The sequence below is a fragment of the Cervus elaphus genome, chromosome 23, assembly GCF_910594005.1.
Source record: "Cervus elaphus chromosome 23, mCerEla1.1, whole genome shotgun sequence".
NCBI lineage: Eukaryota > Metazoa > Chordata > Mammalia > Artiodactyla > Cervidae > Cervus > Cervus elaphus.
The window spans coordinates 67,133,445-67,158,006 of NC_057837.1; the positions used below are offsets into that span (position 1 = coordinate 67,133,445).

The 24,562-nt window shown below is 42.6% G+C and overlaps 2 protein-coding genes across 2 annotated transcripts in view; one reads left to right on the top strand and one right to left on the bottom strand.

Annotated features, from left to right (window-relative positions):
• PPP1R16B (protein phosphatase 1 regulatory subunit 16B) overlaps positions 1-24,562 on the top strand; it is a 109,854-nt gene that overhangs the window by 32,742 nt on the left and 52,550 nt on the right. The gene's annotated exons all lie outside the window — the stretch shown is intronic.
• Positions 14,207-14,898, bottom strand: LOC122681368 (60S ribosomal protein L21-like). Its single transcript, XM_043883369.1, has one exon. It carries the CDS (start codon positions 14,865-14,867, stop codon positions 14,385-14,387), a length of 483 nt encoding a protein of 160 aa, XP_043739304.1. The 5' UTR covers positions 14,868-14,898; the 3' UTR covers positions 14,207-14,384.

A 24,562-nucleotide genomic window follows, 5' to 3' on the forward strand; every position in this document is an offset into this window, starting at 1 on the left:
CTCCACCTGCCAGGGTGATGTGAGTCATTCCTGGAGTAAGGCAGCGCTGAGGAACTCACTGACTTTCTTTGTCTAGCCCTGCATTGCCTGCAGGTTCATGTCCAGACACCAGGGATGCTCTGTGGCCTCCTGAGCCCCATTCTCAGCTTCCCACTACCGGGTATCAGTTCACGCTGCAGCCGCCTCCAGCTCTCTGGCTTCCGCCCCACGCCCTGCATTCTCTTACCTTTCCACCTTGGCATATGTGGTTCCTTCTGTCTAGAACATTCTTCCCCTAACTAACTCCTACACCCTTCAGGTTTGGGTTCCTGTGAGACCTTCTTGGGGAGCCGTCTCTGATCCTTGTCTGGACCTTTTCCCCCATCACTTGGTAGAGCAGTAACTCCATACCCAGCTGACATTTACTGAGAGGTGAGAAGCATAGTCTTTGAAGTTAGTTATCCAGGATTCCTCCTCTCAGCTCTGCTGCCTACTAGCTAAGCAACCAGGGGAAGTTCATTAACTTCTTGGTGCCTCAGCTCCCCATCTGTAAAAATGAGGATGATATAATATGCCTGCTAACCCTGTAGGATTACATTGGGTTGACATATGTGGGAGTGGTATGGTAAGAAGTGTTTATCATGGATATACAGTTTATATCACTTAAATGTGGAATCTAAAATATGACACAAATGAACTAATTTACAAAACAGAAACAGATTCACAGACATAGAAAACAAACATGTGATTACCAGGGGTGAAAGGGGAGGGTAAGAGATAAATTAGGAGTTTGGAATTAGTGGATACAAGCTACTATATATAAAATAGATAAAGAACAAGGTCCTACTATATAGCATAGTAAACTGTAATGGAAAAGAATATGAAAAAATGTATTTGTATAAGTGAATCACTATGCTGTATAAAAGAAACTAACACAACAGTGTGAATCAACTATTCTTCAGTTTTTGAAATTTAAATGAGAAGTACATATGATGTAAATTGCTACCTTGCATTATCCACTATTCTACACTTACACATTCTTCTATTTATGTTTTTATTTGGGCTTCCCTGGTAGCTCAACCGGTAAAGGATCTGCCTGCAATGCAGGAGACCTGGGTTTGATCCCTGGTTTGGGAAGATCCCCTGGAGGAGGGAACGGCTACTCACTCCAGTATTCTTGTCTGGAGAATTCATGGACAGAGGAGCCTGGCAGGCTGCAGTCCATGGAGTTGCAGAGAGTTGGACACAGCTGAATGACTTTCACTTTCACTTATTTATTTGTTTATTTTTGGCTTCCCTGATGCACACGGGCTCTCCCTAGTTGTGGTGAATGGGGGCTACTCTTTGTTGCAGTGCTGCCTGGGCTCTCGGTGCCTGGGCTTAGAAGTCAGGGCACACGGGCTTAGTTGCTCCACAGCATGTGGGGTCTTCCCAGACCAGGGATTAAACCCATGTTCCCTGCAGGTGGGCTCTTAACCACTGGACCACCAGGGAGATCCATTCTGCAGTATTGATGTGCCACTGATAATCCATTCACCAGATGCTGAACATTTAGATGGTTTCCATTTGGGGTTTTGATGAATAATGCTGCTAAAAACATTTGTATGCAAGTCCTTTTGGGGACATTTGTTTTCATTTCTCTTGGGTAGTAACCTAAGAATGGAATTACTGGGTCAGAGGGTAAATCTATCCCAAAGTTAAGTTTCTTAACTTTTAAGAAACTACCAAACTGTGGCAAAATGGTTTCACTGTTTTACATTCTCAGACCTCATTTATGGGTGAAATTGTACATTGTATGTTTCCATTGAAGCTCTGAGAGGCTGTGTCACTTGTCTCATAGGTTTGAAGTGTCAGACCTGAGACTTGAACCCAGATCTGTGGTCCCTGAAGCCCATGGTTTTAACCACTGGGTGGTCCTGGAACCTCTTGCTTTTGTTCTTTCTAGAAAATATGAGAGTGATTCACTTGTGGTTTTGATCTGTGACTCTGTGGGCCTTAAGGCCCCTCATGTTTCTGCTGTCCTCTTGGGCCCTTACTACTGGGGGGAGTCTCTGAATAACCTCTTCATCCCTATCTGTAACTTCTTTCCATGGCCACATGAGCCAGCCTCTCTTGAAATGACCAAACATTCATGAACTTGTCAGGGCTTCTGTTCTTCCCTCAGAATGTGTAGGGCTTTCTTTAGGGAAACCCTGAAAAAAACTTTGAAGAAAAAGTTGAGTGATTCTTTTGCAGCCTGATTTTAACTCTTCAGCTATGGTAAAGGTTTTCAAGCTTCATGGTAAAAGTTTTCAAGCTTCTTTTTTTTTAAAGAGTGGAAACTTTTCTTTAAATGAAATATTGTGCAGAACCCCAATATGTAAAACACATGAAAGAACTATTCTGGCTGAGGAGGTGGGGGGTGCTGGCTCCTCTTCCCCTTGCCTCCCCCTCTTTGCTCCCACAAACCTCTCCCCAACCCCCAGGTGCGTTGGCGGACATCTGGGCTCTGCACACTAAGCTCCAACCATTGACTCATCTAAAGAAAACGCAATTTGAACTTTCACTTTTGAATGATTTTTGCAAAGGGAAGTTTCTTTTCACTTAATTATAAAAATAACACATCCTTGTTTGTAGAAAACTTTAAAAGTACATAAAAAATTAAGAAGAAAATAAAATCGCTCATCCTTCTACTGAAGAGCAACAGTCATTGAAATGTCAAAAAATTAACAACTGAGAACTCTTAAGAAATCTTATTTAAGTGAGTTTTATATCAATATTTACCATATAGGAAATTAAAACTGAGGAATTAAAATAAATGTGTATTCACTGACTAAAACATACACTTATTAACTGTTGTATTAGTTATTTATTGTTGCCTTGCAGATGAGCTCAAAATTTAGAAACTTGAAACAAGAAATATTGGGATTTCCCTGGCGGTCCAGTGGCTGAGTCCGCTCTCCCAAGGCAGGCAGCCTGGGTGTGATGCCTGGTCAGGGAACTAGACCCCTCATGCCACAGCTAAGACCTGGCACAGCCAAATAAATTAATTAATTTAAAAAATGATAAGAATTAAAAAAAGATAAATATGTGCTGTCTTACACAGTTTCTGTGAGTCAAGAATCCAGGAGCAGCTTAGCTTACGTGATTCCAGCTCCGGATCTCTCCTAAGTTTGCGATCACCTCAGGGTTTAAGTGGGGCTGAAGAATCCACTTCCATGATGGCGAATCCACTTCCGTGATGGCTGACCCACAGGGCTCCTGGCAGGAGGCCTCAGTTCCTTGCCACGTGAGCCTCTCCCTCGGACTGCTTGAGTAGGCTCTCAACATGGCAGCTGGCTTCCTGCAGTTTGTGATCCAAGAGCTAGAGCAAGGAGGAAGTCACAGTGCCTCTTATGACCGAGCCTTGTAAGCCACACGCCATTCCTTCTGTCACGTTCTATTCATTAGAAATGATTCACTAAGTCCAGCCTACAACTCAAGGCGCAGGGGATTAGGCTCCACCTCTTGAAGGGAGGAGCATCTATGGGCATGTTTTAAAACCACCACACACGTTAACATAAATCTTTTTCTGAAAAATGATATTTTCAAAACAAAAAAAGTAGTGAGGAGAGTAGCCTAGTTTTATGCTTTTGCAAATCTTTTAAAGGTCTGGCTTAAGAGAAGACAGCTGGATCCTTTCATCTGCTTCTGAATTCAATCTGTTGTGGTATGTTATTTTGGTGGAAGTAAATGAAGAAAATCTTACCTCACACAGATATGGAGTTGGAAAAGGGAGGAAATATTTTAATTGCCTTTTCAGATAAATGTGGATATTCTTTGGAACTTCAATCAAATACAACAGGTAGTAGTTTCTCGATGGCTAATTGCAATGTGGAATCTGAAACTGTTATCAATTTTTAGCTTATGTTCTTATTGCTACATTAAAATCCATTCGTTTGTCTTATATTTTGAATGACTGTTTTATCCATGCATACTTTTAAAAAAAAAAACGTAATGTATTGATCTGTTAGAAAGTATTGGCTCACTTTTTTAGATATGACATCAAAAGCACAAGCAACAGAAGCAAAAGTGAACAAGTAGGACCATCTCAAACTAAAAAGCTTCTGTATAACAAGAGAAACAACCACTAAAATGAAGAGACAGCCTATGGAATGGGAGATACATTTGCAAACCATATATCAGATAAGGAGTTAATATGTAAAATATATAAAGAACTTTTACAACTCAATAGCCAAAAAGCCAAATAATCCAATTTAAAAAATGGGCAGAGGACCTGAATAGACATTTTTCCAAAGAAGATATAAAAGTAGCCAACAGGTACATGAAAATATACTCAACGTATAAATCATCAAGGAGATGCAAATCAAAACCATGGTGGGATATCACCTCATAGCTTTTAGGTTGTCTATTCATCAGATAGATGAGAGATTATAATTTATTTGTTGGTAAGGATGCATAGACAAGGGAACTCTATGTACTGTTGGTGGGAATATAAATTGGTGAAGCCACTATGGAAAACAATATGGAGGTTCCTTTAAGAATTAAAAATAGAGCTTCCATATGATCCAGCAATCTCACTTTTGAGTGATTTGACAGAGATCACTGCGTGGTAGAGATATCTGCACAGCAGTATTCGTTGCAGCATTATTCACTATAGCCTAAGTGTTCTTCATGAATGAATGGATTAAAAAATGTGATGTATATCATTTGATCATAAAAAAGAAGGAAATACTGCTATTTGCAATAACATTGATGAACTTTGAGGGCATTATGCTAAGTGAGATGTCAAAGAAAGATAGATACTATTTGATACCACCTATATGTGGAATCTCGGAGAAGGCAATGGCACCCCACTCCAGTACTCTTGCCTGGAAAATCCTATGGATGGAGGAGCCTGGTAGGCTGCAGTCCATGGGGTCGCTAGGAGTTGAACACGACTGAGTGATTTCACTTTCACTTTTCACTTTCATGCATTGGAGAAGGAAATGGCAACCCACTCCAGTGTTCTTGCCTGGAGAATCCCAGCAACGGCGGAGCCTGGTGGGCTGCTGTCTATGGGGTCGCACAGAGTCGGACACGACTGAAGTGACTTAGCAGCATGTGTGGAATCTAAAAAAACCAAACTCATAGAAATGGAGTAGAATGGTTTTTGCTAGGGGCTGGTGAGGGTGGGAGTCAAAGGGTATAAACTTCCAGTTATAAGATGCATAAGCTCTGGGGAATCTCACATACAGCAGGGTGGCTGCAGTTAACAATGCTATATATTTGGAATTTGCTAGGAGAGCAGATCTTAAATGTTCTCACCACATATGTGTAAAAAGGACAATTTTGGGAGGTGATGGAGAAGTTGGCTAACCTTTTTGTGGTAATCATTTTGTAATATGTGAATCAAATCAACACATTGTACACTTAAGCTTGCACAATGTTATATGTCAATTATATCACAGTAAAGCTGGAGTTAAAGAGAAAGTGTTGGTTCACTGAGTTATGCACATCTTCTAAGTGTTGACACATTTCACTATACAATGTAAAAAATTTTTATTTTCTAACCTATAACAAAATATAACCTGCAAAAAAAACCCCAAATCACCATACTGTACATTGGAAACTAATGCAATATTGTAAATCAGCTATCTCATATTGGTGCTAAGTGCTGATCACTCATTCATGTCCAACTGTTTGTGGCCCCATGGACCGTAGCCTGCCAGGCTCCTCTGTCCATGGGATTTTCCAGGCAAGAATGCTAGAGCAGATTGTCATTTCCTACTCCAGGGGATCTTCCTGACCCAAGGATCGAACCTGTGTCTCCTGCATTGGCAGATGGATTCTTTACCACTAATGCCACCTGAGAAGCCCAAACTAATTCAGTAAAAATTTTTATATTTTTAACACCTGTCTCACCAGAAGATTCTTCAGTTACTGGGAAACTATGAGGCCATGGTGGTGATACAAGTTTTACAAAATTCTAATTTTTACCTGAAAGCTAAAATTCTGTCATTGGCAATAAAAAATATCAGTGAGAAAAATCTCTTTGTCTGTTTTAGAGGAAAAGACTGATAACCATTGCTTGCAAGTCATTCTTTAAGTAAAAATGGTGATCCAGGAGAGAAAGGACTAGTTTAGTACACAATTTAATCCTCAACTAATGCAGATCGAGACAGTGATCCTACTTCATGCATACTTCTCATTTTGACATGCAGAATATTTATAAAAAACATGTACTCAAGGGTTGCGACATAGTAAGATTAGTACATTTATGGCATCAGCAAGGACATTTAAAAGTGAAACGAAAAAAAAAAAAAAAAAAAAAGTGAAACGTATTGATTTTTTTTTTATTGTGGTGTGTGTTTTGTTTTTGTGTTTTTATTAAGACTTTTTTCAGAGCAATTTTAGATTTACAGCAAAATTGAGGGTAAGTTAATTGTGATTTCCTATAGACTCCCTGCTCTCCCCCTAACTACCCACAGCCTCCCCCCCATTATCAGCCATCCCCCACCAGAATAGGACATTTACTACAATTGATAAACATACACTGACACATCATAATCACCTAAAGTTGGTAGTTTACAGTTTAGTTCACTCCTGGTGGTGTACATTTTATGGGTTTGGATAAATGTATCCATCATTATGGGCTTCCCTGGTGGCTCAGTGGTAAAGAATCTGCCTGCCAATGCAGGAGACATAAGAGACGTGGGTTCAGTCCTTGGGTCGGGAAGATCCCCTGGAGAAGGAAATGGCAACCCATTCCAGTATTCTTGCCTGAAAAATCCCATGGACAGAGGGACCTGGCGGGCTGCAGTCCATGGAGTCACAAAGGAGTTGGAGATAGTTTAGCGACTAAACAACAACATGAAGCAATGAAGACTACTGTGATGACTGGAAAAGTCTGATGCTACTGGACTCGCTCTGTTAGAGGCACTTTACCCACTGTTGCTTTTGCACCATCAGTGCAAATGTCAACACAGTGAAAAAGGCGAATGACATCTTAGTGCTATTATGAAAAGAGTACCTGAATACCCTGAAAGAGTCTTGGGGACCACTTTGAGAACTGTTGGTTTGCAAGAGACACCAAGGAATGGTGCATAACTCTGGGGCTAGTAAAAGTGGGGGCTTGAAGAGGCCAAGGGATGAGACCCTACTTACATCTAAGGAGGTATTTGGTGGGGAGGGCTCCCCAACAAGAGCAGTGGTTTCCTCCACCCACTGCAGCTGCCCTCCTGTCTTCTGCCCATGCTTTCCATTGCCAAACCCAACCAGGAAGCAGAATGCAGGGAAGTCTGTGATGTGGTCCAAGTTTGTTGGCTTCCCCAAGCATGAGGAAGAATGGATCTGGGGGGTGGGGGCGTCGCATGGGGCATACTCAACCCAGTTGTCGTCACTCAGTGTATCTACATACAGACACAGAGTGAGTAAGCGTGTGTTTACGAAATAACTTTCACCCTAGCGTTTGTCTGCTCAACAAAATTATGTACCTCCTCTGTGCTCCAAAGAACCTAAGCAAGTAGTAAGATAAATAAGGGCTGGGATGGGAGGCCATGTATAAGTTATGGTATAAGGGTGAGCCCCTTAGAGGAGGTGATTTGGGCTGACTTTTGAGTGTGAAGAAAGAGGGAGTCACATGAGAATCTGGAGGAAAGGGATAAAAGCATGGGGTGGGAATGAACTTGCGGTTAGAAAGAAGAGGGCAGGCATGAAGTAGACTGGAGGACATTGACCCCGGTGGACTCTGGTAGGACATGTCCATTTAATTGGGTGGAGATGAAAAGCTACTGGTGGGTTTTAAGGCGGGAAGTATGTGATGAGATAAAGATTGTGAAGAGCTTTTGTTGGCTGCTGAATGGAGAGTAGGCTGTAGGAGTCTATTCCTATGGGAGCATGAGTGGGAACAGGGTGGCCTCATCACAAGCTATCACAGGAGCCTAGGTGAGAGCCTGTGTGTTGGCCGTGGAGATGGAGAAATGAAGAGGTAGAGTGCTAGGATCTGTGTGTCACGTGACAAAGGGAAGGACACACAGATGACCTTTGGTTTTTGTCTTGAGCTTCTAAGTAGATGATGATGCCATGTTTTGAGACTGGAAAGACTGGGGGAGGGGAGACTTTGGAGAGAATCTAGAGTTCTGTAGAGTCACCCCAATTGACACAACATTTTAACATCCAAGTGGTGATCTCAGGATTTAAAAAATTTGGGGGTCACCAGCTTAGAAATGCAACCTTTTTAAAGTGAAGGGATTGTCTGAGATCATTTAGGAAGCAAAACAGAGCAAAGAAGGGGCCCTAAGAGAAAGTCCTGGGTCACCTGACTAGGTAATTGTTCATCTAAGAAGAGAACAAAGGGGACCAAGAACCATCTGGCAGTGAGGAAGAAAAAAACACTAAGATGATGTGACATCTCAGAAGATTAGGGAAGGAAGTGTTTTTAGAAGAAAAGTCTATCAGCTGAGTCAAATGTTGCTTAGAGGTCAACTATTTTATTCTGTCTTTATATAGTCTTTGGAAAAGATATTTTAAATGACAACCTCATACATCCTTGTCTGAATGTACCATAGTTTATGTAACCACTCTCCTATTATTGGATTTTGAGGTTGTTTCTAATTTTTGCGACTGTAAATTATGCCATGGTGGTTATTATTGTATAAGAGTATTTGGACACAGCTTTTGATGACTTACATAGGGTAGATTCCCAGAGGGTCAATAGATTCAAAGAGATAAACACCGCAAAACTTCAGTGTAAACTGCTTCTTTGGTCACCAGAACAGTTATTATCAGTTTATACCCTTATCGTCATGGCATCCCATCACTTCATGGCAAATAGATGGGGAAACAGTGGAAACAGTGGCTGACTTTATTTTTCTGGGCTCCAAAATCACTGCCGATGGTGATTGCAGTCATGAAATTAAAAGACGCTTACTCCTTGGAAGGAAAGTTACGACAACCTAGACAGCATATTAAAAAGCAGAGACATTACTTTGTCAACAAAGGTCCATCCAGTCAAGGCTATGGTTTTTCCAGTGGTCATGTATGGATGTGAGAGTTGGACTATAAAGAAGGCTGAGTGCCGAAGAATTGATGTTTTTGAATTGTGGTGTTGGAGAAGACTCTTGAGAGTCCCTTGGACCGCAAGGAGATCCAACCAGTCCATCCTAAAGGAGATTAGTCCTAGGTGTTTGTTGGAAGGACTGATGTTGAAGTTGAAACTCCATTACTTTAGCCACCTGATGCGAAGAGCTGACTTATTGGAAAAGACCCTGATGCTGGGAAAGATTGAGGGCAGGAGGAGAAGGGGACGACAGAGGATGAGATGTTTAGATGACATCACCAACTCAATGGACATGGGCTTGGGTGGGCTCCAGGAGTTGGTGATGGACAAAGAGGCCTGGCGTGCTGCGGTTCATGGGGTCGCAAAGAGTCAGACACGACTGAGCAACTGAATTGAACTGAACCCTTATCGGCAGTGGGTACCAGGCCTGCCTCTGCGTTTCCCATCAACACCAGTCAATAGCGCTGAAAAGACACTTTGATGATGTATTTGATATGTGAAAATTAGTTCTGTGGTCCTCATATGCATGTAACTGAGATTTTTAAGGTTAAATACCTATATATAAGGGACTTCCCAGGTGGCACTAGTGGTAAAGAACCTGCCTGCCCATGCAGCAGAAGTAAGAGATGTGTGTTTGATCTTGGGTCAGGAAGATCTGGAGGAGGGCACAGCTACCCATTCCAATTTTCTTGCCTGGAGAATCCTGTGGACAGAGGAGCCTGGTGGGCTACAGTCCGTAGAGTTGCAAAGAGTTGGACACAACTGAAGCGACTTAGCACACACAGCATACCTGTCTATAAGCTTACTGGTCATTTCTTCCTTTCTCTGTCTGTATTTTTGTCCATTTTTCTACTCGTGTGTTTGTTTTTCTTCTTGATTTTGATGATTGGGTGTATGTCTGTGTGTGAGAAGGACAAGGAAAGGGAAAGAATGAAAAAAGAGGAGATGTTGACTCTGTCATGTATGGTGCAAGTATTTCCTGCATTGTGTGTGTGTTTGCTTTAATATTTTGTTTATGGTATATATACTTTTATGCCCTGGAGTCCTTAATTTTTCTGTAGCTAAACTATATGATATTTGTTTGTTTCCCAATTATTTTGTTCTTTGCTTTTACCTCTCTAAAACAGGGGTCAGAAAACTATGGCTGGAAAGCCAAATCTTCCCACCATCTGTTTTTGTAAATAAAGTTTTATTGGCACACAGCCACAGCCATTTGTTGACATACTGCCTCTGGCTGCTCTCACAGCACAGTGGCAGAGCTGAGAAGTTGCAACAGAGACCATAAGGCGTGCAAAGATGAAAGTATGTACCCTCTGGCCCTTTACAGAGAAAGTTTGCTGACTCTGGCTCTAATGTGTTTCCTCATCCAGAGAGGTATATTACCCTCTATGTTTTTCTAGATGTTGTGGCCTCATTTAAATCAGTTAAATATGTACTCCTCCTGGAATTCATTTGAGCATAAAGTAATCACTGAAAAGTCTGCCTATCTCTATTTTGTTTCCAAAGAATTATCAAATGTTCAGAATCTTTCACTTCCCCATGAGTTTGCCATGCACCCCTCATACTCAAAACCGTTACCTATGAAGAAGGGTGACTTTCCAAACTGTTTATTCTGTTCTAACCATTTGGTCTTGTGCCAGTGACATACTGTTTTGATCTTTGTAGGTCTATATTGTGGCTTAGTGTGTGATAGAAAAGTCCTTCTTCATATGACTCTTCCTTTTCAAGATGTTTTTGGATATTTTCGGATGTTCGCGTAATATTGAAGGCCTTTTGGGTTAGTTTTCCACCCAAAGCTCAAAGATAGATCCTTCAAAAATTGATTAGTATTATAAATGGACACAGGGTTTCAGTTTTTCAAAATAAAAGGAGTTCTGGAGATGGATGGTGGTGAACATATTCAATACCACTGAACTGTACACTTAAAAATGGTTGAGATGGTAAGTTTTGTGTTATATGTGTTTTACCATGATAACAAAAACTGAAAAAAAAAAATTATCCAGGAACTGATGGGAGGAGAGAAAGAGACATTACTGTCTATTGGGTACAGAGGTTCAGGTTGGGAAGATGAAAAAACTTCTGGAGATGGATGGTGGTGCTAATGGTTGCACAATGAATGTGCATAATACCACTGAACCGAACACTAAAAATTGTTACAGTGGTAAATTTTATGTTATGTATATTTTACCACAATTAAAAAAATTGTTTTGGGCTAAGCTGGTATCATATGAGTTTTTCCAAGCGGATGAGTAGTGCGTGTCTCTGTTGGGAAAGTATTCTTTGCTTTCCTTTAGAAAAGCTCTAGGTTTTTTTTTTTTTTCCATGTTAAGTTCTGTTAATTTCTTGAAAGGAGGGCTTTAAGTTTTTGTATATTGACTTTGTATCAAGCCACTTTACTGAACATCTTAGTCTCAGTTTTTCATTAAGTTCTTTTGGGATTTTCTATGTAGAAAACATTATTTGCAGATAGTAGGGTTGTCTGTTTATCCAAACACTGTTCATTTCAGGGTTTCTTTGAGCCTGCCCTGCCTGTATCCTCTCCTCCCATCTCTTCTCCCCCTGACCATTATGAGATATTGCTTTGAGATTTGCAGACACATTCCACTTTGTGTCTTTCCTGAAGTCTGATTTGACTCACCCTAGGGTGAGTGGCACTGTCAGTTTCCTCATTCAGGCTGAGTCTGTCTCTCAGTATGACCTGTTTCCATTGGCTTGTTGGGCAGCCACTGTTGACTCATATTGAGTTTATGAGAAACTGAAACTCTCAAGTCAGTGTCTCGTTAGTGAACTTATATCTTCCCCATCTGGTCCTTATGTAATTGATTAAAAAAATATTTATTGAAGTGTATTATTCATACAGCAAAGGGAAAAACTGGTTGCATTTTTGTATGTTGAGCATCCCTATGTAACCAGCACTTACTCAGATCAAGAGGCGAAATAGCAACAGCACCCCAGCAGCCTTTCTGGATCTACAGGTGATTTTCAATTTTGAAATCAAGGCTCTACATTTATCTTGTTGAGTTATTTTATTTTATTTTATCAGCTGTGCCTTGGGACTTGTGGAATCTTAGTTCCCTGACCAGGGGTTGAACCTGGGCTCTGAGCAATGTAAGCAGAGTCCTAACTACTGGACTGCCAAGGAAGTCCCAGGCTTGTTGAGTTTTGAGCCCATAATCCACCTGCTCAAATAATTTGGATGTCTTCAATGATAAATTAAGATCAGAGACAAGAAATCCAACTCAAACTAACACATGTATACATAAAACTGTCGAAAAATGTCTCTGAGTAGATGACTTTGAAGTGTATATCCTACCTTCTTTGGAACTCCAGGAGGACTTATTTCTTCTCCCAGTCATGTCCTAGGTTCAACAAGTCTCAGAATTGAATCTCATTGGCTGAGATTGGCTATATACTTACCTTTGTGGCTCAGATGGTAAAGAATCTGCCTGCAGTGCAGGAGACCTGGTTTCAGTCCCTGGGTTGGGAAGATCCCCCGGAGAAGGGAATGGCTACCCACTCTAGAATTCTTGCTGGAGAGTTCCATGGACAGAGAGTCCTGGTGGGCTACAGTCCAAGAGGTTGCAAAGAGTTGGACATGACTGAGCGACTTCTGCTGGAGCATGACTATAAAGCTCTGATTGGTCTGATCTGAGTGATATGTTCACCACTGGAGTCAGCTCTTCCCAGAATATATGAACCAGTACTTGTAGGTGTGTTGTACCTACCCCAAGGAAAATTGGAATGCTGTTACAATAAGGAGGGGAAATGGATACTGGCAAGATCATAGTTAAAAAACATGTCCACTTCAAATGAAATATTCAACAATTTATGTTCTGTGGTGTTCATAAATGCAATGAGCATTTGCATTCTAGATCAGAGGCGTCCAATAGAACTTTTTTTATTATGGACATGCCTTGTCCAATATGGCAACTGCTAGTCACATATGGCCAATGAGCCCTTAAAAGGTGACTAGTGTGTCTAAGGAACTGCTTCTATTTTAGTTAATTTAAAATAATTTAAGTAGTCAGCTGTGGGTAAGCTGGAGGCTACTGTATAGGACCACACAGCCCTTGACCATTACTCAAATCCTTGACAAAAATGTTGAACAGATCATGGCCAAAGACAAGAGCCTGGGGGCACAACCCCAGAGGCTGCTTCATATTAAGGTTTCATGGTGAGTCATTACCCATTGGGGATATTTGTTCAACTGAAATGAGCTTAACTGTACTGTTGTTTGTAGTTGGTATCTGGGAACAATAGAGTCTACCTTCCTTTCCTACACTTACATGGAAGAGGAGGTCTCTGAGAATTAAATGATAACAAAATATGTAATGAATCAGAGTAAGAGATTCATGCACAGGCGTTCATGGAACATGGTCTGGACATCTTCAGCCCAGTACTAGTGGTCAGTAGTGAATAAGAGACCTGGACAGGCCATGCTGGAAATGAGTCTAGCAAAGTCACTTTGAAGAAAGCACGGTATTAACATGCTTCACCGTAGATGATGTTATAAAGAGAGCTTTGTCGAGAACAGATGCCTAGATTATTCTAAGTGAAATAAGTAAGAGAAAGAAAAATACGGTATGATAGCACTTCTATGTGGAATCTAAAACAAACAACCAAACTCACAGAGACAGAGACTAGAAGGGTGATTACCAGGGACTGTGAGATGGGGAAAACAGAAAGAAAAAAAAAAAAACCAGTTTCCTCTCACCTTTTAAAAATGTCATTTTGGCAATTTGACAGACAAACTTGCTTACTTGTCTGACTTTTTAAATATTTATTTATTTGTTTGGCTGCTCCATGTCTTAGTTGTGACCCGTGGGATCTTTGATCTTCATTGCAGCATGCAGCATCTTTAGTTGCAGCATGTGGAATCTAGTTCCCTGATCAGGGATCGAACCCTGTCCCCTGCATTGGGAACATGGAGTCTTAGGCACTGGACCACCAGGGATATTTTGTCTGATTTTTAATAATATTAATACTTCTGTGCAAAGAGAGAATGCCACGTGTTTTTCATTGCCAGGGGGAAAAAATGAAGGGCCAAAGCTGATGTTGCTACAGGTTGTTACAATATATTTCCTTCGTTTTACAACACTTAGCAAAGAAGTTATGATCTTGATACCCTTCCTAGTTTGCTGAAGCCTGTTTGAAAGCTCTTACTCCATTCTCTTCAATATACCTCTGTTAAACTAATTTTTTTTTAAATAAATAATATCTGTCAATTTATTAAAAAATGGAGCATACTGAACAACAAACTATCTTACATCTTTAAAGAAGAAAAAACACTAAATTTGAAAAGACATCACCCACTGAATTTGGACACAACACCTCTACTCAATTAAGAGAAACATTTGTACAGTCCAGGTCTTTATTTTTACACCCTTCAGGCCATGAATTCATAGGGAATGGGTTCCAACAGTTCAGGTTCCTTTCCATTGGTCCTCACAAAGTGTGCTTCTCTGGGTGGAGCAGACTGGCGCTTCAGCTGAACCCAAGTCCCTTTCTCTTTGGCTTCCTTCTTTTTCTGATCATTTTCCTTCACACGTTTTAGGAAGCTATCTCGGCTCTTAGAGTGCTTAATATGCTCGATACGCACATTAATTCTCTTGGCAAGAATCTTGCCCTTAACTTGTTTGTTTACAATGATGCCAACAGCATGCTGGGTAACATTGTAGACTCTCCCAGTTTTGCCATGGTAACATTTGTGGGGCATTCCTTTTTGAACAGTACCCATTCCCTTGATATCTACAATATCACCCTTCTTGTAGATTCGCATGTATGTGGCCAAAGGAACAACTCCATGTTTTCTAAAAGGCCTAGAGAACATGTAGCGGGTGCCCCTCCTCTTTCCCTTTGTGTTGGTCATTTTGGCGAATTACCGAGTCATGTCACCCAGGGGCCGCGGCCCCGCTTCTCCCGGGCCCATCCCCTCCACAGGTCGCGGCCTCGGCCCAGCCCCGAGCTCGCGGTCGCGGGTCTGTTAAACTAATTTTATACTGAGTGTCATTAAAATAAAACAAGGAAGCATCACAGATAAAAGTTATGTCCTGCAAGTACTGTTGTTGTCAAGTCAACTTAGGTGGATATGTTAACAAACAAGAAGCACAAGCTCATTTTTTACATTAAAAGCTTTAAATACCAATATAGTAGTATTTACTTATTTGAAGAGTGTATATAGACATTTAATATGGGGAATCACTATTTCATTCATTTTATTATAATTGCAAAATGACAAAAATTTCCAAGTGTAACAGTGAATCTTTTAAAAAATTTTAATTTTATATTGGCTATCGTTGATTAACAATGTTCTGTCAGTTTCAGGTGTACAAAAGTGACTCAGTTATATGTGCATGTTTATCTATTCTTTTTCAAATTCTAATAGTAAATCTTTTTTTATCAGCATATATACACACTTTTGGGGCTTCCCAGGTGACTCAGTGGATAAAGAATCCGCCAGCAATGCAGGAGACACAGGAGAGACAGATTCGATCCCTGGGTCAGGAAGATCCCTTGGAGAAGGGAATGGCAACCCACTCCAGTACTCTTGCCTGGGAAATCCCATGGACAGAGGAGCCTGACGTGCTACAGTCCATCGGATCGCAAAGAGTCAGACAGGACTGAAGTGACTGAGCACATACATACTTTCAGCAAATATACAGTTTTGTACTTTCTTCCTTTTCCCCCTCTTTTGTTAGTTTGATTATATTTGTGTGTAATTTATGTGTAATTATTTATGTGTAATTTCATGTCCACTGAATCCAATAATAAACACTGGGGCTTAAAAAAAATAAAAAAAGAACAAGCACTTCCCAGTGATCCAGTGGCTGAGACTCCATGCTCCCCGTGCGGGTGGCCTGGGGTTCTATCCCTGTTCAGGGAGCCAGATCCCACATGGCATAACTAAAGATCTTGCATGCCCTAATGAAGATGGAAGATCCCATGTGCTACAACTAAGACCCAGTGCAGATAAATAAATAAATAAAAGATCAGATGCCTAGGAAAAAAAGTGGAGGCTAGGGGATCATTTGTGAGCAATGAGATCTGAATACTGTCCATAAGAGAGGACAATGTGAGCAACAACTTTGAAGATTACCATCTTGTTGCTAAGGACAGTTTGATTATGGAAAAGGAGATTTCAACCCTTGTTGTCATAATGCCATTAAACATGATGATTATGTATCTCCTTGCAACCTTCTGATTATAATTTGGCGTGCCAACCAAGTCTGCCTACAGACACAGAGTGAGTCGATCATGCTTAAATAAATTTCTGGCATGCAAGACAGTTCTCTTTCTCATGTGAAACTGGCATTGTGGCTTTATTCAATAGCTTTATATGCTTGGATGGTGTGAGTTTACTCTTAGAAGAAGAAACCACTTGTAGTAGGCTGATAAACCAAGGTGATGCCATTCTGAGGGATTCATCCAATTTGGTCCTCTCCTGGAACCTTCTTAAACCCGACACACCATGGCCCTCAACCAGCATTTCTCCTGGTCATTGATAAGGAGGTATATGAGATGCTTATCAAATGCTCAGTGAAGTCAAGACAGTTCCTAACATTGGCATTTCTCCAGCTAGCAACCCTGTGGAGGAGATAAATGAAGTATTTTTTGCATGATTTATTCTTGCTTGGCTTCTGGGAACCACTGTTTCTCTCCTAATGGAGTGAGAAAATGGTCAGTATTTCTGTCTAAGAGACTCAGAGGCTCTTTAAATGCCAAACCCTAAGTCCTTCTCTCAACAATCACTGATGCCAAAGTTACCAAACATGGAGAGGCAGGTTGGGGTTTGAAAAACAGAACAGTGTTCCAGAATCTGCTCAGAGTATTGCATTATCCCATGTATTCATCCCATGATTGTGCCAACAAATAGGATTGGTTCCACTGCCTCATCCTCTGTCTGCTATATTTGATGGAGGAATTTGTGTCCAGAGCAGAGGGGAAGACAAAGACAGGATAAATATGAAACTCACTGAGTCTGGGAAAAGGAAATGTTCCCATTGTCATTTACACAGGAAGAGTCAAGTGAAACCCACATCTTGATGGAAGAGTCAGAATTCCCAGTCCCTCAAGAGAAACCATAGTATACAGGCTTTTTGGCCTAAAGACTTTTTGGGATCCTTGGGCACCACAAAGTTAGTACTGGTAGTCCTCTGAATGAGTCACCATCAAGAACTATGCTGTATTGGTTGGCTGTTATTATATAACAAACTACCTTGAAACAAACCACCTAGTGGCTTAAAATAGCTTATTATTTCTCAGTGACTCTTGGGATTGATTGAGCAGTTCTTCCCAGTCTTGCCTGGGTTCATGAGACTGCAGTTAGCTGCGTGGTAAGCCAGTGTTTGGGCTCAGCTGTGATGGCTGAGCTTCTCTCTTCAAGTGGGCTTCCTCTAGCATGGTGGTCTCGGGGTTTCAAGTAGGCAACCTCAAAGCATTTATCAAACCTTTTCTGGCATTGTGTTTGCTGATGTCTCATTAGCTAAAGGAAGTCACATGGCCAAGCCCAGGGTCACTGTGGGAGGAATCTGTATAGCCTGTGGGTACTAAAAGTCATGATTCATTGAGGGCCATTATTGTTACAATCTATTCCACATTCTAGACTTCATTTTGATCTAGACTGGAATTCTAACAACCCAGTGTGATTACCCTAAGCAAGGATCAAGCACTGTAATTGGCTGTTTATTTCCCTGGAAATATCTGGGATGTATTGGGTAGACCAAACAGTGGTACCAGAGTCCTCTCTCTGGGAACCATGGGTTCTGGGTTGAGTATACCAAGTATGTGATTGACATAGACTCAAACTATGTGGCAGTCAGAATTCAGCACTGGGGAACAGTGGTTATGCCTATATAATTTTATTGCTTATTAGCTGCATAGCCATGACAGTGATTTATGTGGTTTCATAATATTATGTTGAACCCCCAGTAATTGGGGTTAAAGTCTGGATCGATGTTGAAACAGAAACAGGAACAGAAAAATAATCATCAGCCAGATGGAACAAATTATTAGTTCACAAATATAGTGTGTTCAGTAGATAAAATCTTTCAAAGTGTGGATGGCATACGGGAAGCTGAATCAAAAGAGGCTTTTTGTATAAAAGTTGGGAAGCTTTGCAGAGAGGGAGGTAGACTTCAGAGGTTAAGAACGTGGAGTCAGACAAAACTAACTTTTAGTCTCTCTTTTGTGACCTTGGGTGAGTTACCTTAATCTCTTTGTGCTCAAATTCCCCATCTGTAAAGTGCAGAGAATAACGACTGTGGCAGTGGGATTGGAAAGATTCATAGGCATAAAGGCTGGGACAGTGAGCATAGTCAATGGCACTATTAGTATCATCTACCATTAGCTTCAGCTTTTTCTTTCTTTCTTTTTCTTTTTTTTAGTTAACCTTTTATTAGTCATTTACAAGAGTCTATTCTGATTGTAGTCATTTTACAATTTAGTATAAAAGAGTTACAAAAAAATGTTTCACATCGATTTTCATTGTAAGCCAGTGGCAAGTGAAAGTGGGGTGTGTGCCCACCCCACATAATGTAACACGTAAAACCTGCTTGCATGAGAGAACCCTTTCAAAGTCCCTAAAATGAAACGACTTGCCCCCTGAAGAACTGTCAGGCCATTGACTGAAACCATAGGATTCACTGTGCCCCGGATTTCCTAATTTCCATGTGTCATCTCTTAATTCATTTTGCTTGGCTTGAGCCATTTGAATGTTTAAAACCCATCTATAATTACAAAACTCTTTGGAGGGACCTTAAGTTGGTTTCTATTCATTTCTTTCCCCTACCTTTTGTAGTTAATATGATCTGTTCCCTTGTTATTAAAAAAAAAAAAAAAACCTTTAGATTATATCACAAAACTTCCCCCAAGTTCCTTGGCATCTACCATTTTGTCAAGGATAAATGGTGGCCAACCTTCATCTAAATGGGCTCGGTTTCTACATAGTCATTTCTTCCGGCTCATGACTTTCTTCTCCATTTGCTGCCCACGGATGCTCAAAATAACTTGTTTTCTGGCAAGCTTGGGATGAGGTTTCTTATGATTTAATCAGATCCATAATGAAGCTCTCCCAGCTTTTAGGAGAGAGCATCCTGAACTGCAGGATGCTTAGGGGCAGGGCCGTGGTGAGGAGGAGGAGCCTCTTGCTTCAGCATCCCACCTGGAACCAGGAGAGCTGCTCCAAGGCTCTACCAGCCAACCCGCCAGCGTCTTCCTGTGTGGTGGAGACACCTGGCTCTGCCTGGCAACATTCCAAGCCTTTGTACCATGTGAGCTCTGCCTTCCCACTCGCTGTAGTCCAGACCAAAGGGCTCAAAGATAATAGGCAGGAAACACTCCATCTCTAAACATCAACTGCTTGGTCCAGGAAGAGACAGTTTCCTGCAGAGAAAAGTATATATAGACTAGGACAGATTTGTCCCAATGAAAGCCAAGATTCCCTTGATTGTTCTAAGCTTGTGTTAAGTCAGAAGAATATAACTCGAGATAATATGAGGGTGAAAGGGGAACTGGGGAGTGGCAGGGTAACTGGGGCCTGAGTGGCCATCTGAGTGGTTGACTGCGAATTGGATAATGAAGGAGCAGCTGAGGGAGTGGGAAGTAGCAGGAGAGAGGGGAAGTAGCTGAGCAATGAGGGAATACTTGGAGGATGTAGCTAAATGGTGAAGGTGAAGCACGAAGTGGGAGTTACCGTGGTAGAACAGTAGAAGGGTCCCAGACCTGGAGTGGGAGCAACTATTATTGGTAGCCCCATTTTACAGATGGATAAACTGAGGCTTAGAAAGGTCTAATGACTTCCCCAGGTAAAAGGCAGAGCCAGGACTGTCTGACATCAGAACTTGCACTCTAAGCCTTGTGCCGCAGACATGGATCACACCTCTCGTGGAGTATTTATCCCTCTTCAGGAGGTTAGTCCTCCCTGTTCACCATTTAACTTAGCAAGGTCTGGGCCTGGAATGAGGGCTCAGGGAGAGCATCCTGCTTGAGGAAGGAAACTGAGAAACAAAACAAGCGCCCACGGCCCCCACCTGCGGGTGGATGCAGCCACCTCGCAGCCGGGTCCTAAACTTATTCCCAACGAGGTCTGTCAGAGAAAACCACAATTAAGCACTAGTCTTGCACAGGGCGCATCCACCACTGGCAATCAGATCTCATTTGCACTGAGACATTTATAGTCCGTGGTGAATTTCCATCATCTGTATAGAATGAGACACAGGAACAGAAAGCTCCTGGGTTTGGGAAGTTTGTCCCTCTCTCTTCCATCCTTTCCAGCACATCTTGAGACAGACACCTTGTCAAGGGTCATACCTAGCTGATGTTTTCAACCAGGCACCTGGAAAACATTATGTGGCAATAATTCCAGGCTCCAGAAAAAAAAAAAAAATTGATTCAGTTTACATTTGGGTCCTAAAGAGCCTATTCTTATTTCATGAAAACAATGCAATCATATCATGTCATATATGACGTGGTATCCTATTGCTGTCTCCAAGATAAGCCACTCACTCTGGGAAGCTCTTCTCTGGTGAAATAGTTTTTCACTTAAAAAACCTGAAGATCAAGCTCTAATTAATGGAAGGGGTTGGGTTTTATACAGATTGATCGGTAGGTAGGTTTGGGGGCATGTCAAATACACCATCTTTGTCTCTGCAGCTGAAAATATATTCATAAAACCCACACAACTCTGTAGATTTCTTCAAACTCCATTTTTGGCAAGTATATTCTGGTCTTGGTGTGCTCTGGCTAATAAACAGCTTCTGACTCATGGAACTCAGTGACTGATGATGGCATTGACCCGGGTGTCTCCCAGGGCACAGCTGATGGGGGCCCAAATCCCCCAAGTCATTTAAACCCAGTCTGTCCTGGTGGCCATGGCTTGGGGACCATGTCTTGTCAGCTCAGGATGCCATAGCACCACAACATTGAACGGATGGCTTAAACAGCAGAAATTTATTTTGTCACAGTTTTAGAGGCTTGAAAGTCCAAGACTGAGGGGCCAGCCTGGTCTGCTCCTGGTGGGAATCCTTCTCTTGGCTTGTCAGTGGCCACCTTCTTCCTGTGTCCTCATATGGCAGGGCGAGGAAGCCGGCAGACTCTCGTGTATCTTAGAAAGGCACTAATCTCATTATGGCAAGACCTCATTTAAACCTAATGGCCTCCCAAGGGTGCCACCTCCAAACATGCTGGGATCTGGGGCTTCATCAGATGACTTTGAGGAGGGGCATGGTTCAGTCCATGATAGGCACGTTTGAATCATCAGGCCAGATGCCTGGCTTTTTGGATGCTGCTTGGGTTTCCCGCAGTGCTGAAGAAGCTGGTGGGGATTCCCTGGGGGATGGGCGAACACAGAAGACACTCGAGGCTGGAGGAAATTTCACTGCTGATTGGATGAGCTTTGGGGTCCCTAGATCCTGGCTGACTCAGGATATATTATATCATTTTTTTTAAAAAAAGTAAATGTATATTTTTAAAAATAGGCTATTTATTTTATTTATTTTTATTTGGGCTGTGCTGGGTCTTCATTACTGCAAGAGGGCTTTCTCTAGTTGTGATGAGCAGAGGTTACTCTTTAGCTGCAGTGCATGGGCTTCTCATTGTGGCAACATCTCTTGTTGCAGAGCATGGGCTCTAGGGCATGAGAGCTTCAGTAGTTGTGATTCACGGACTTCGTTGCTCAGCGGCATGTGAAATCTTCCTGGACCAGGGATCAAACCCGGTTCCCTGCATTGTCAGGCAGATTCTCATCCAGTGGACCACCAGGGAATTCCAGGTTGTATCATTTTGAGGGGAGACCTTCGATCAAAGGGAAGGACTTAAACCTTACGTTCTTGGGCAAATGAATGGGCCTGGTGGCTGTTTGGGTCATGAGATTTGAGGAGGGAGATATAATTCAGGTCCATAAAACCATGGAGAGGGCGATGGGCTTGTTCATGAAATCCCTGAAATTACTCAGAGCAACTGAGGACACACATATGTGTGCACACTGAGCAAGTTGCCTTTCCTGTCTGCATCTCAGTTTTTGCATGTAGATAGTGACTATAATAATAATAATAATTATCTCAATGAAATTATGAAAATTAAATCCAGCTATGTCTGGAAGTGCACCTCGGACAGTAATTGGCATACAGTAAGTGTTCAAGAAAGAGTAATTCCTTTCTTTTTTGCTGGGTGGTACCAGAGGAAATGAGGATGTTTTATTCAACAAAAACTTCTGTAAAGAACCAGTTAATTCCACTCTGAGGTGTTTACCCAATAGAAGTGAAAACATGTGTCCACACCAATACTTGTGCACGAATGTTTGTGGCCACACTGTTTATCATAGCCCCAGTGTGGAAACAAGCCAGATGTCTATCATCTGATGAGTGGACAAACAGAATGTGGCCTGTCCATACAATGGAATGTCCTGCTGTGAAAAGAAATGATACATGCTGTCACGTGGATGAACCTTGAAAACATGCTAAGTGAAAGAAACCAGACACAAAAGGTCGCATATGATTCTACTTACAGGAAATGCCCAGACTAGCCAAATCTGTAGGGACAGAAAGTAGAGTAGTGGTGGTTATCTAGGGCTTGGGGTGGTAGTGGGGAATGGGAAGTGGCTATAATGGGTATGGGGTTTCCTTGGGGGTGACAAAATGTTCTAAGATTGATTGTGGCGACGATTGTACAGTTCTCTGTGTGTGTGCTCAGCCACTCAGTTGTATCCGACTCTTTGTGACCCCATGGACCGTAGCCCACCAGGCTCCTCTGTCCATGGGATTTTTGAGGCAAGAACACTGGAGTGGGTTGCCGTGCCCTCCTCCAGGGGATCTTCCTGACCCAGGGATCAAACTCGGCATCTCCTATGTCTCCAACATTGGCAGGCAGGTTCTTTACCACTAGTGCCACCTGGGAAACCCCAACTTGCCCAGAATCATAATGTTGCGAAGAGACAGAACATGAACCTGAAAAGTATCTGGTTCTTTCCATCATCAGGATCGAAGGGGACACGAGATGAGAACCAGGGCTGTTTTGGCAGGGGGTGGGGGGCGGGGAGGCTCAGGGAGACAGAAATGGAAGTGTGGGAAGCCTACACCCTCCCCAGTGTAGGGGGGTCTGCTTTGCAGGAGTCCACAGTCATGCAAGGAGTTGCACTTGCCAACAGGGACCTTTGGGCTGAGGCAGAATGAAACTAGCCAAGGTCGTGCTTCACAGACCAGAGGGGAAGTAAGAGGTACACCGTTTCTCTGTGGTCAGACCAGGATTGTCTCAGGACCAGGAAGTCAGGGAACTTCTCTATTTCCGCACCTTTTATAATCTGTGCTGTGGTTGATAAGGATAAGAGACAACTTGCATCCAGAGAGACCCTTTGAGGTTGTGCTGTCCAGGGGGTCCCTGTGGCTGGGAGGTTCCAGTCCTCAGCCAGGAGAGACCAGAAACTCTCTACTTCATGACCCAGAGCCACGGCAGTCTCTACGACCCAGACGAGCTGTGAGAACCAGACACCCTTCTGGTTGCCATTTCTTACTCCAGGAGATCTTCTCAATCTAGGGATCGAACCTGAGTCTCTTGCATCTCCTGCAATGGCAGGCGGATTATTTACCACTGTGCCACTTGGGAAGCCCTGTACCACTATTTAGATATGGGGGGGGGGGAATCATTGAATTGTATACTCTAAATAGGTGGATGGTGTGGTATGTGGATTATACCTCAAGAAAGCTGTTTAAATATGAAAAGTTGGGGTGAAAAAAGAAACTTATCAGCACTCTCTCTGTGATAGGCACTTAAAGTGACTCCTAAATATTCACCCCTTGAATCCTCATAATGATGTAGGCGAGGTATTATTGTTACCTTGTTTCTATGGTGGTGGAAACAGAAGCTCAGAGCAGTGAAGTCACTTGCTGGAAGTCACGCAGCTCGCTAGTGGCACATCTGGGAACTGACCCCGGCGTTCTGAATGTGCCCTCATCGCCACACTAAGCTGCCTCCCACTTTGTAGTAATCCAGACTGTGCCTGATAGAGGGGTTCACAACCCCTCCCCAGCTTGGGAAGACCTCCATGCTCCCCCATACCTCTCACAAGGGACCTGGGTGGGCTGTGTCCAGGAGCAGAGCAGAGGGCTGTCAGCTCGCCCTCAGTTGTTGCTGCTGTGCTTTCTTGGTGGGAAGATGGGCAGCTTGTACCCCCGGCTTTCTGGGGAGGCAGCACCTGTCATTCATCTCCATTTCCCCCTCCCGCTCTCATAACCGCCTCTGTCAGCTCTCACTTTCCTTCTCACCCCTCGCACCTGCAGCCTCTTAGAATCTCCCCAACTGGCCGAGAAGAGCCAGCCTGAACACTCTGCTTGCAACCTCCCCCGCCAGGCCCAACAGCCACCGTGGCCCCAGGGTCAGATGCTTGCTCTCCACTAAAAGTTCCAGCTTAGCCGGGTTCCTTTGACTTTTGCTATTGTTGTTCAGTCGCTCAGTCGTGTCTGACTCTTTGTGACCCCATGGACTGCAGCACGCCAGGCTTCCCTGTCGTTCACCATCTCTTTATTCAAACTCACATCCATTGGGCTTCCCTGGTGGCTCAGACGGTAAAGCGTC